Raw genomic sequence first — 13,302 nt, 5'->3', positions numbered from 1 at the left:
ATATAGTGTAAAACCAGAGTTAAAAATTGGTTACAGATTTAAGAACTTATGGGCTCTGTTTTTGGGTGTTCTGAGAACATTTGTACTAAAATTCTCTTCCTGCAACGTTATTTGTAAATAATTATGTACGATTTTTGTCGGCAACGGCAAAAAATCCAAAAAATTGCACAGTGTAAAACCGGTTTATAATTAGTTACAGATTTAAGAACTTTTTACAAAAATTCTCTTCCAACAATATAGAGTAAATGCACTATTTTTTTTTTTAGTTATAAGGCAATGAAACAAAGCCAGTCCCTCCAGGATTTCATTAACGCAGATCCGGGCCGAGGCGCATCACGTGACGTCATCACAACGCACATTCAGTCAAAGCCCTCTTCGATTCACGTGCGTCGAACACGAGTACAGCTGAAATGTCGCGTTTACCAACAAACACCACCACGAAAGAGCGCGCAGAACAAGTAGTTTTCGGCGAAAAAAATAAAATAAAAAAATTATTAATTAATTAATTGTGAGAAAAGCTGCAGCAAAATCAAGAATTTTTGGCAAATAAACTCTGCGAAATTCTGTACGGACTGAAAGCATTTTCAGAAAAGTGGAAACTTTGTGAGCAACCTGGCATTACAATACTTTTTATTTTATTTATTTATTTATTTATCGTTTTTTTTTTTTTTTCCTCGAACATTGTAGGGACTCTGTGTACCGTGACCTTATTCGAACCTGCCGTGTACTTTCTGATGACTAGCTGGGATTGCGATTTTAATCAGCGGTTTTGCTAATCATTTGGGACGTGCCTGTGGTGTGGGTTCAGACACAGAACTGTAGTGAGGCAAGCTAGAAAGACCGAGAAAGAGAAAAATCATCCTGATATGTAAAACACACCCTTTTTACATTCACTCGCATATAGCTCCTTTTGTTTTTTTTTTTTGTTTTTTTTTTTTTTAAACCCGTCCGTCAGTTTCTATGACAATGAGGTTACTGGAGATGGTTGCTAGGAAACAGGCTGTACTGCAGAGGGGGTGCAGCGAGTGATGATATCACATGACTGCCTCTCAAAGGTGTAAAGCCGTTTGTCTGTATCACATTGTGGATGACTAGCGCATGCTCAGGACATGCTTGGCGTGCCGCGTATTTCAGTCTGGCCTTGTTTTTAACCATTTTTGGTTTTGCGTACGTTATTATCCTCTGAGCGCATTATTTAATTCAGATATACAGCCGTGTAAATTCTCTAGGAACACGTAGGTACTAAATGCGAATGGGGTGGATACAAGAGAAATATTTTTCCCCCATAATTTAACCTTGGAGTAGGACAAATCCATGCGTCTCTACTGGGATTCTGTGGCACTGAAAGCAAAATCTTGCAGTCGTACTGTAGGATGTTTTCACCGACGCTGGTTAGCGTTAAAATAAATCACAATCCTGTAAAAAAAAAAACAACTTTATGATCTTCTTTTCCAAGCAACAGAATTCTCCGTGTTGGAGAATTCGATTAATTAAAGGAAATTGACATGAAGTTAGCCTTTAGCTGGCCCCGTTGCACAATGTTCCTTTATTTTCATTTGAAGTAACAAAGCCAGTTTAATAGTGTATAAGATATCGATCAGTTCTTCTTTTTGAATCGAAATGTTTTCTAATAATATTTATACTTCCCGTTGCCTCAGCAGAGGAAAAACTATCATTAAGGACAGTTCTCACCCTGGCTTTGATCTGTTCAATCTGTTGCCCTCAGGGAGACGTTACAGGTGCATCAAAACAAGGACTAGTAGATTTAAGAATAGTTTCTTCCCAAAAGCTATTACCATGATAAATAAACACATGTACTGAGTCCACAGCATATGTATATATTGTCTCAAACTGTGCAATTCATAGTACCTCCGCCATCCACCCAAATATCTATCTATCGTGCAGATATCTTGCATATATTGTATATCTTGTTTATTTATTTTGTTTATTTATCTTATTTATTTATCTGTGTATTATCTGTTTATTCTTCTTGTGTATTGAATGTATATGTTTGCACGGAACAAAAAGGAGTGGCTCTTAATTTCATTGTACATATGTATAGTGACAATAAAAGGCATTCATTTAAATTACATCGCAGCTATGTCATGTACCCCATGTCTAACCGCTGTCGTTTTACTCCGAAGTCACTGTCGACATTGGATTAGACGGAGCGCTGACTGGCGTTCGAGGTTCATTAATGATGAATGGCCATTTCTAGGCAGTAGTCTGATACACTGTTTGATTTGAGCACGAAAAGGATGACTCGGTGCGCTCTGAGTGTAACGGGTAAGTGCTAGTGATGGATATATTCACAGTACATGTGTACAGCTTCTGCAAGTTTGCAGTTAAGGCTGGTGGATCTCCTCCTGTCTGTCTGTCTCACTCTCTGGGTTAAAAACGAGTTCTTTTTGATCACTTTTGGATGTGGATGCTCATATGGTATGAGATGGTTAGAGATACGAGCAGCTTTGGTGGGGATAGATATCAGAACCCCTGACAGTGAGAGTCTGTTGGCACTGGGAGTGTGGTTCCTTTAGTCATGCGTGCTGTAGAACCTGCGTGTGGTCCAGTGGTAACTGTGAAGTGCATTTCGTCTTGCTGGACAGCTATGAATTAACTATATATATATATAAATATATATAAGAATAAATAAACAAAAATAATAGCTCAGACGTAGCACACGGGCTACTGATATTCGAACTGCTCTCATTGTGCATGTTATGAATATCAAGGCTAACATTAAAAAAAAAAAAATGTTTTATCTAAGTATAAGCTTATTGATTTAAATAGCTTCACTGTTAGCACAGCGTGCTAATCGATAATGAAATTCTTTTTATTACTGATTTTTTAATTTTTTTTTTATCAGTTTTGTCAACTAGTTGTTGCAGAGAAGGATAATGATTATTAATGATAATAATAATTAGAAGAAGAAGATGAAGAAAATATAACGTTGTAGTAAAATGGCATGTTGTGTCGTCTGTGGATAAAAATGGGATACCTTCTTTTTTAACTCTCCAGAACGTTTGACACGTTGGCGGTGTAGTTTGTAATCTCCCATTTTGAAAGTGACATCATCCGTCCATCCATCCATCCATCCATCCATCTATCTTCTATACCGCGTATCCTTTTCAGGGTCACGGGGAACCTGGAACCTATCCCAGGGAGCATGGGGCACGAGGCGGGGTACACCCTGGACAGGGTGCCAATCACATCATACATCATACATACACACTCACACACCCATTCGTACACTACGGACACTTTGGACACGCCAATCAGCCTACCATGCATGTGTTTGGACTGGGGGAGGAAACCGGAGCACCCGGAGGAAACCCCCGCAGCACGGCGAGAACACCCGAACTCCGCACACACAATATGAGGGCTGGATTGAACTGGCAGCTTGAGTATGTATTTATATAGGAAAAGTGTGTTGTGTTTGTGTGTGTGTGTGTGTTTTAGAGCGTCTGAATGAGCTCGGCTCAATGAAAGCTTTGCTCGGGGCACTTTGTGCTCACTGTGAGAGTTACAGCAGAGTAAATGCACGCTGTCGGCCCGTGTAAAGACTCAATGGCCCGTGAATGAGCCAAATGTTGGTCAGGCCAGGCTCCTGGCTCTGGCTCTTGTGCACGGTACGTTTGTTGACGACTCTGGACATATTCATGAATGATTCTCTCCTTCGTTTCCTTTTAACTAGAGACAGCTGCTGCATTTGCTGCATCCAGATTGCACTGGTAATGTAATACAGAGCCATTGTCTATGTCTAAGTGGGCCTTTGAGCTTCCAGTCTGTCAGAGCTTACAGATGAGATCCGGGTATTCGGAGTGACCTTAACTCCTTAAGACTCCTATCGGCTTTGCTTTGGGCTCGGTCCAGTCTGTTTTTATCTTTGATCACACGTCACGCGCAAGAGATATCGGATATCTCAAGCAAAAAAGGTGGAATATAGAGCTGGGCGATATTTCAAAAAATCTTTTGAAAAATGATATTCAATCTTTCTTAATTAAGAAATCAAGAGTGAGGTTATAGCGAACATCGACCCGGATGGGGTTCGGCTGTATGCACGGGGCTGCAGGGCGAGTAAGTAATCACAGCCATGATCACCGTGACAGTTCAGACACAATATGGCCGTATGTTTGGTTTATATTTGCTCCGCTAGTGGAAATATATCCCACACTCACTTTATAGCACGTCGGCTGGCCGGTCGGTCGGCTAGCTCAGAACGATTCGCACGTTCCCATTAATGGTGCTTCTTCTTTTTCACCTTCGTCTGATGAGCTTTCGTATTTTAAGTCGGAAATCAAAATCCATGTCCTCTGATGACGTGGGCAACATTACTCTAGCAACGGTTTCGAGCTAGGAAGTGGAACGAGACGCACAGTGAAAGATTACAGGAAATATAAGCACTCTCGGAACGCCGCTCGGCCGATCGAATTAGTGGACTGGAACTAACTTTTGTACAAGTCTGTCTTATAAACCCGTTCTTCTAAGATCATCGGAATTTTAATGCGATTTACCGTCGACCCTTCTTAAATAGTGTTTTCTTGCAGTTTACGTTAAGACTCGGTTACAGTCGCTGCTTAGTGGCAGTTAGCGCAGGTTTATTTCCACTTCCCATGGCCGTTCCTTCAGCTGTACATGCTTCAAAACTCTGAGCCATATAATCGTCAGTATTACATTTTTTTTTTTTTTGTACAGGTTTGCATGAGTCAAAAAATCTGCGCAGAGCTCAGAGCAGATTGGCGTGAGCTGTTTGAGACGTGTGGGTATGACGATCGAGCCATACCCCTTAGCTGTGCTTCTGTACCTCCCCTGCTGTTCCTCTGACTCAGCCATGTGAGGGAGCGTGGTATAGGGACTGTACATCACGGGCTGTATGTATTTTAGAGCTATACGTCAGTTCAATGTGCCAGTCTGTATTTCTAAGCTTGCTCTAGGTGAGTTTTAAATGTATACCGAAGCCTGGTCCATCCTGTAATAGAGTGTGGAATGTTGAAACGGAGTGTGGTGGCTGTATATCTCAGGTATATGGGCAGAGATATCGAGCGTAGAAGTCATCGTGTAGCAGTACAGGAGTGATCTTTGACTCCGGGATACTTGTGGCAGGGATCGACCCGTGTATATTCAGCTTCAGATTCAGCACCGTGCACAGATCATCCATCTTTAGTAAATATGGCTTGTGTTGCCAGATGGTGGGCGGTGAGAGTAAGCAGGATGAGTCTGGTGTGTGTAGACGGTGTAGATCGATGCTCCAGGGGACAGTACTGGGACGACCGAGTCTGGGCTGATTCCTGCTGTGTCTGTGATCCAGCAGTAAGAGGAAATCAATAGCCACGTCAGCTCTCTGTTCTCCGCCAGTGTGCCTTCACTGCCCTCTGCTGGCGTAACCGGGGTTTAATGATCTAATATTAACACCCTGCAAAGAAAAAAAAAAAAAGTGAAAATATCTGTAGTATAATAACATTGATCTAGTATGTCATATAATCCGAAACCCACTGCCTGCTGCACTACACACATCAGCTGCGCTGTGATCCGGTTGTGTTTGCAGAACAACTTTTACTGGGTGGATTAGTAAAATTAGCCTATATCTTTTCACAGTCATTAACACACAGGCACAGTGGGGCCCAAAAGTCTGAGACCACTAGAGAAAAATGCTTTTTTTTTGTGAATTCTTTTCTAATTTAATACAATTTTCATCACATACGATATTACTGACAACAGACCGAGTGAAAAGTAGAATCTCTGGAATATTTACATCACATTCAGAGTCTCTCAGCGTTCGGTTCGTGCCCTTTTTTTGCCGTAATGACGGCGTGCACTCGAGCTGGCGTGGACTCCACACGTCACGATCCGCTTTAGATCGAATCCATCGGGGTGTCGTCTGAACACGCGCCCCGATAGGAGAGATCAGACGTGAGCGGAGATCTGAGCTTCCGTACAAAGCAGGTAAACGTGCTCAATAGCACGTATTTGTTTACGGTTTAAATAGGGACCTAGAAGTAGTGCGGAACCTTGAATATTAAATATCGAACATATTGAACATTTTCTTTCGGTGTTTAAAATATATAAAAATTCGAAAACATCCTGTTTATTTCCGTTTTTTATATGGAAAATTTATTTTAAATAATAATAATAAAAAATCCCAGATTTTCAATGTCGTCTCTATTGTATGGGTTTGGAAACTTTTATATTACAGATTTATTCTGCTTTTTTTTTTTTTTTTTTTTTTTTTATGTACTCGAAGCTTCAGTACCAAACGTAAGAAACAAACTTCAGACAAGCGAGATTCTGATCAACAGCATTTTGCAAACGGAGAATCCTGCTCTAGATTTAAATGTCTTCATCCAAAAGAACCAGGCAGAACAGATTTTCTCGGTGGTAATGAATAACGCTTTACTTTATTTTATTTTATTTTATTTTATTTTATTTATTTATTTCCTGCAAGAGCTCAAAATGTGCCAGGAGGAATCTAAATACAGAAAGATTTGCATTTTGGGGCAGTTAAAAAGTTTCAGAAGTTCTGGCCTACTTTCTACTGTTTGATTTATTTATTTTATTATCGATGCTTGGCTCACTTTGGAGCAATTTAGAGTGAATTTGTCATTTGTTTTTGGTTTCTAATCCCTGATTGTCTATTTGTCTAATGTTACATTTAATTTTGTTATGTTGTTGTTGTTATTGTTGTTTTCCTGTTTTCTTTCTATCTTTTTTTTATTTTTTTTTATTTTTATTATTAATTTTTTTTTAAAGTGCTTACGTCGAATTCGGAAGCCTAGTTACAGTGCGTACACTGCAGAGACAGTCACCCAAATCAGTTTCAAAAGATCACTATTTGAAATTCAGGTCTCCGTCATGACATGCATAACTTGGCAATGAATTCATTTCTGACCAAATACAGCGCCGCTTGTTATACCTCCATTAACCGTAATGAGAAAAATAACACGTTACTTCACGGCCAGCTCAAATCTGGTAAATAAATATCTCCTGGAACAAAGTGTGTTAGGATCCAGAAGTCTCCCGGGATGCTTCTGTATTCCTGCTTCAGTGCTTCTGCATTTCACAGTGTTCGAGCTGAAAGACCGGAAGCGACACTGCAGGAGCTCCACGTGATCTCTGCTGCCTTTCTGCTGCTCATCAGTGCAATTAGAAGCACTTTGGAGAGAAGCTCACAGATCTGTCAGTGCCTGTAATGCGTTACACTGCACACAGATTTAATCGGTACTGAACATAATACTGATTAAACATGTTTTTTTTTTTTTTTTTTTTTTAACAGTACACAGGCTTTGTTTATAAAAATGTTTCCGAGACAAAAACGAGGTATAGATTTTTACGAGGATAAAAGCAGGACTGTAGGACTCGAGTCCAGTCTCGTGACGTTTTCTGTATTGACCTGGACGAGTCCTGGATTTATTGCTATTTGTATGTGTGCTCATGTCAGTCTTGGGTGTTGCGCTCACTAATTATGGCGTTGGGCTCGACTCAGAGTTGGTAAAGATAATGTCTGTGTTAACAGCCTAATCTTTGGGGCAATGCAAAAATGAAGCCGATTATATGAAGTAAAGGCATGACCTCAAAAAGTTTTGGACTCAATCTTGACTTGTCCTTACCCCTGCTTTAAGACCCGGCTAGTCCTGGTCTTAAATATAGTACTGTAGTACTGTAGATCAGTGGTTTTCAAAGTGGGGGCCGCAGCCCCCTTTGGGGCCTCCAGGGGGCGCCCGGGGGGCCTCAACAATTTAGTGTGAAAAATAAATTCCCACTCTCCAGACAACCACACACACACACACACACACACACACACACACACACACACACACACACACACACACAATTAATTCCTAATGTAATGTAAAGATGTAAGATGTAATTATTAATAATAATTAAAAAAGGGGGATATATTCAGAAGTCTGTATTTTTAATGTGTTTTAAAGACATCTTGCAGAAGGGGGGCCTCGGTCAAATGTTAATGCCATTTGGGGGGCCTCGCCCTGGAAAAGTTTGGGAACCCCTGCTGTTGATGACCACTATTGTCGAGTCCAAGACAAGTCCAAAGTTGTATCATCACAACAAGCCAATAGCGTGCAAGCTACAGTAGTTTATATCCTCTGAAGTATTGTTATTATCGTTTGTTTAACTGCTCAGCTCTGTGCTTGGATTGAATTCTGTCTACAGTAAATCACTTTATATCAAAGTGTCTGCAAAATGAATAAATATTCGTTATTTTCTTAACTTTGCATCATCCGCTTGCGCAATATTGCATCACAGTGAGTTAGGATTTGGAAAAGAAATGCATAAAAACTGTGGTAATGGGATGTAGGATCATTACGCTTAAAGTTTATGATACACTTTTTAGGAAGTACATGTACCTGACTGGTTTCGGATAGAGCTTAGTGATGAATCGTCATTGACACCTCGGGGATAAAACCGAAATGCTTCTTAATAAAAGTAGAAGTGTCTTTTTAGATCAGGCGTGAGTGTTTATGCGCTTTCTTTCCAAGAGAACTGTATAAAACCTTCATTTATAGAATTTTTTGACCAACTCACTATCTGAGTTATACTCGACTGGACTTCCAGGTACGACTGGTTGTGGCGTCATCGGAATTTCAAACTAGCGATCTCCTACATTGGCGAATCCATCAAAATGCTTATTAAGTAAGGAATGATACACAGTGGGTCATGCTGTTCTAGCAAAACAGTCAGTGGCTGCGTGGTGTGATTTGCCTGACCAATCACAAACGAGCATTTGGAATACAATTATAGACAGTGCTGCGTTATATGAATATATGAAACCTGGTTTTATTTCAATCTTATTATTCTGTAAATTGCATCGAATTTGTCTACTTGCGATGGATTTTAGTATCTTCTGCTATTTAAAAAAAAAAAAGTGGTTCTATCCACTAGATGGCACCATTTCGATATGTTCTCACAGTTTGTACCAGAACATATACTGGGTGCAGGAGAACTTTTCTGATGAGATCACTGGTTTATATTTAGGTTAGTTTTTGTGACACCTCAGTGTGTGAAGTGACACATTCGGTTCCTACTACGGACGTGTGTTTTGTTGCTCTACTTGTATTTGGTCTTTTGGGTGTACACGTTTCGTTCACAGTTTATAGCTGGGTCTGAAATGCACAGTTTTTATGAAGTGTATTACACAATCCAGATCCAATGTCCTATTTCAGGGGTGTCCGATCTTATCCGATCTTATCATTCCAACCAATCAGAAGCCACACCTGATTGGTTGGAATGAAAACATGCACCCACGCCGGCCCCTTTCCGAGATGTGATACACCTTCACAGCTTCTTTGTTTCAGTTAATAAGCTTCTTACTGATGCTGAAGGGAAATATTATGGGATGTTAGTGTTTGAAGGCGTGGAACGTCGGACACTTCATGCACTCAACAATCCCAGTTTTAATTACGTAGCCGAGGGGGAGGGGCTATCATACTCCGACGTTGAATGAAAAATAACCTTATAAAATTCATACACTACATGGTTGAGTACATAGTGCATGAGTATATAGTGTAACAAGTGCATAGTTTATAGGGACACAACTTGAGTATTGGAATATTATGGGATGTTAATATTATATTAATATTATGGGAGTTTGGTAATTAATGGTAAATGGTCTGCACTCATATAGTGCTATTTTTTTTAACTTTAGCAATTGTACTGTGTCTCATTCACCCATTCACACACACACACACCAATGGTAGCAGAGCTGCCATGCAAGGCGCTACCTTGCCATCGGGAGCAACTTGGGGTTCAGAGTCCTGCCCAAGGACACTTCGGTATGTGGAGTCACGTGGGCCGGGAATCGAACCGCCGACCCTACGATTACAATATTATAGTGCTGAATAATATTAGCTTCTACACAAATCTCCGCTGTGAAGAACCATTACTGCTCTTTTATCAATGCTCCAGCCTTGGCCTTTGTACTGAAATGCATTAATAAATCAAAAGAGCTGGTCTGGATTTCACACATGCCGGATTGTTGCTTTCTCTGTTATTATACACTCGGCATCCTTCGCATTATTTCTCACTCAGACTCAGCCCTAATACGCATGCTTAAACTAATCGGACCTTCTGCTGATTCATTCTGGAAAAGGTCAGCGATGACGCCATGGCTGCCTCTTTACTGCGTTGTTCTCGCTGTATATTAGTACTCTTTCATTACCCGAAATCCGTACTGTTTACTAATCCAGCTCACAGACGCGACTCTGATGGTGTTAGTGCCACCATTTCTGCTGCAGCATGTTCTTGCTGTTCTTGTGTGTGTAAGCTATGATGTGTCACGTTAATACTATGACAAGAGTGTGCAATTTACAACCTGCGCTTGAATGTCAGACGCAGGGTGTGAAATATGAGAGAGAGAACGACACAGGCATAATCTGTAATCAAGCAATGGAAAATAATTATACAGTGAATGCTGTACTGTATATACCGCGAGAGCGCTGTTGAATTCTTGCTTCTGATTGGTCAGATCTGACAGTGCTTCCATCTACAAGTCAAACCACAGCTTTATATTAATTGCGCTCATTCTCATAGAGTATGTTATAGTATCCAGCATGGAGGAGGACATGGATATGGAAAGAGCATTGGTAGACTCTGTTAAAAGTCGTTGTAAGTCGGCACAAACAGACGATAATGGGTTAGCTCGACACTTTTTGGCTCATGTTTGAAAAGTTCTTTTATTCCAAATGACATTTTTAAGGTTCCTCAGATGATACGATGTATGTTTGATGAAGTATTTGGAAACAAAAGTCAGTTTAACTCTCTCTCTCTCTCTCTCTGTCTCTCTCTCTCATGTTTGTAGTTGACGTGTCTGCAGGACTTCTTCGCTGAGGACGACATATTCATCGCATGTGGACCTGAAAAGTTCCGCTACCAGGATGACTTCCTTCTGGACGAGAGCGGTAAGACTCCCAACGTACCTCCGGTCATACCACTAATCTCACCAAACAAGATTCAAGTATCTTAGTCGGGTATCGTGAGCCGCCGAAACATCTATGATGCTCTTGCTATCAATTCTCCGTGTCTCTAGAACTGTACTGCAGTGATGGACAGCGTTCTTTCAAAAGACATTCTTTCATTTGGTGGTGAAGAGTGCTCTCTAACACATCGCTCCGAAATCTTCCAGGTGTCTAAACAGGTTGAGATTTGGTAAATGTGAAGCCCATAGCGTACGATTTTCATTCTCAGTCAGTTCTCGTGACCTGTGGTCGGGGGTGGAGTCATCCTGGATGAGACCAAGCGCGTTAGGATAGATGGGTTGATTGCAGATTTCTCTCTTTCCCCGTTAGAATGCAGGATGACGAAATCGCAGTCTTACGGTCGGATCTCGTCGCTGCAGGGTCGCTGCTCTCCTCGCAGTGGAGGCGCCTCATACAGGAGCAAGTCTCCTGTCTCCAACAGCTCAGGTAGGAAACACCTGCTTACCAGTTTCACATGGCTGCCATCTGAAAGCTGCCTGTTGGGATAATTTACAGTTGCCATCAAACTTGTTCAACCCCATTGCAAATCAGGTCTATTGTCAAAATCGGCAGACTTTCAGCTGGCCGCAATGAACAACTCGGACGAAAGCGATCGAAGTCGTTCAACACAACGGACGCTCCGAGTGGTTTCCCCGAATTCAACCGAAAATGCGACTTAAAATTATTTCTCCAGTTTCAACACGATTCAACCCCCAGTAAACAATAAACCTTGACCGTAAACCTGATTTGCAATGAGGGTTGAATCTGTAAACCAAAAATCAGCTCAATACTAAAACTCAATCCGTCACGCCCAACTCATTCTCAACTGTATTACGTAGGAAGTAAAATCAGATATCGTCAGGAAAGAAAGCGGAATTAAAATATGCGGTTTCCAATTTGTATAACACGTGAAGAGTCCGTTATCGAGTTAGCTATTTAAGTGCATTGAAACGGCATAAAGGAAACAAATGTATCAGTATTTAAAAGTTTGTAATGTAGCACGTTGAATGCAGCGTCGACAAAATGTCAGACGATGGATGGCTAAAAGTTTTTTTCTCACGTCACACATAAAAAAAAATATATTATTCATGTCTGGAGTGTCTTTATTTTCTCTTTTTTTATGGTTAACAACGAGGTGTGTGGTAAGCAGTAGAGTTGTGGGACAGCATTGCACCAGACGTGATTTTGCTCGGTTTTGTAAACTTTTCTGCATACAGTGGGGTTCAAAAGTCTGAGACCACACTGAAAATCTGGGAAGTATATCATCTTTTATTTAAAATTAGAAATAAACGGAATGTTTTCGAATTTTGAAAAAAACGTAAATAAAGGAATGTTCGATATCTTCTCTGCGATAAAGATTCCGCACTATTTCTAGGTCAGATCTCCGCTCACGTCTGATCTCTCCTATCGGGGCGCGTGTTCAGACGACACCCCGATGGATTCGATCTAAAGCGGATCGTGACGTGTGGAGTCCACGCCAGCTCGAGTGCACGCCGTCATTACGGCAAAAAAAGGGCACGAACCGAACGCTGAGAGACTCTGAATGTGATGTAAATATTCCAGAGATTCTACTTTTCACTCGGTCTGTTGTCAGTAATATCGTATGTGATGAAAATTGTATTAAATTAGAAAAGAATTCACAAAAAAAAGCATTTTTCTCTAGTGGTCTCAGACTTTTGGGCCCCACTGTGCCTGTGTGTTAATGACTGTGAAAAGATATAGGCTAATTTTACTAATCCACCCAGTAAAAGTTGTTCTGCAAACACAACCGGATCACAGCGCAGCTGATGTGTGTAGTGCAGCAGGCAGTGGGTTTCGGAATGAGCAGTGGGGAAAACAAACAAACAGACAGCTTTAATAAAATACAGAGCAATAGATGGTTTCTGATAATCAGGTAATGAACATGAAAAGAGAGAGAGCGAGAGCAAGAGAGCGAGAGCAAGAGAGCGAGAGCAAGAGAGAGAGAGAGAGAGAGAGAGAGAGATTTGTCAGGAAGACAATGATGAATGGTTGGAGGGGAAAGGAACACAAACATATTATTACTAAAGAAGAGTGCCAGTAGCTCTGGAGTTTGTTAGTTTGTTGATTGTTGGCTGGTGGTGTTGGTGTAGTTGCTGGCTGGTTGTTGGTGTGGTTGTTGGCTGGTGGTGTAGTTGTTGGCTGGTTATTGGTGTGGTTGTTGGCTGGTGGTGTTGGTGTGGTTGTTGGTTGTTGGCTGGTGGTGTTGGTCTTGGTTGTTGGCTGGTTGTTGCTGGCGTGGATTGTTTGCTTACGGTGTTGATGTGATTGTTGGCTGGTGGTGTTGGTGTAGTTGTTGGCTGGTGGTGTTGGT

The 13,302-nt window shown here is 41.1% G+C and overlaps 1 protein-coding gene across 2 annotated transcripts in view; it reads left to right on the top strand.

The window, feature by feature from the left end:
* The window catches only part of dclk1b (doublecortin-like kinase 1b), a 47,346-nt gene that overhangs the window by 9,373 nt on the left and 24,671 nt on the right, over positions 1 to 13,302 (top strand). For both annotated transcript variants that reach the window (XM_053687477.1, XM_053687478.1), the window contains 2 exons: positions 10,814 to 10,913; positions 11,301 to 11,417. In XM_053687477.1, coding sequence (XP_053543452.1) covers positions 10,814 to 10,913; positions 11,301 to 11,417 — 217 coding nt within the window. The remainder of the gene's footprint in view (positions 1 to 10,813; positions 10,914 to 11,300; positions 11,418 to 13,302) is intronic.

This window comes from Ictalurus punctatus, chromosome 17, assembly GCF_001660625.3.
Source record: "Ictalurus punctatus breed USDA103 chromosome 17, Coco_2.0, whole genome shotgun sequence".
NCBI lineage: Eukaryota > Metazoa > Chordata > Actinopteri > Siluriformes > Ictaluridae > Ictalurus > Ictalurus punctatus.
The sequence above is the reverse complement of the archived record's forward strand: the minus strand, read 5'-3'. Positions and strand labels throughout refer to the sequence as shown.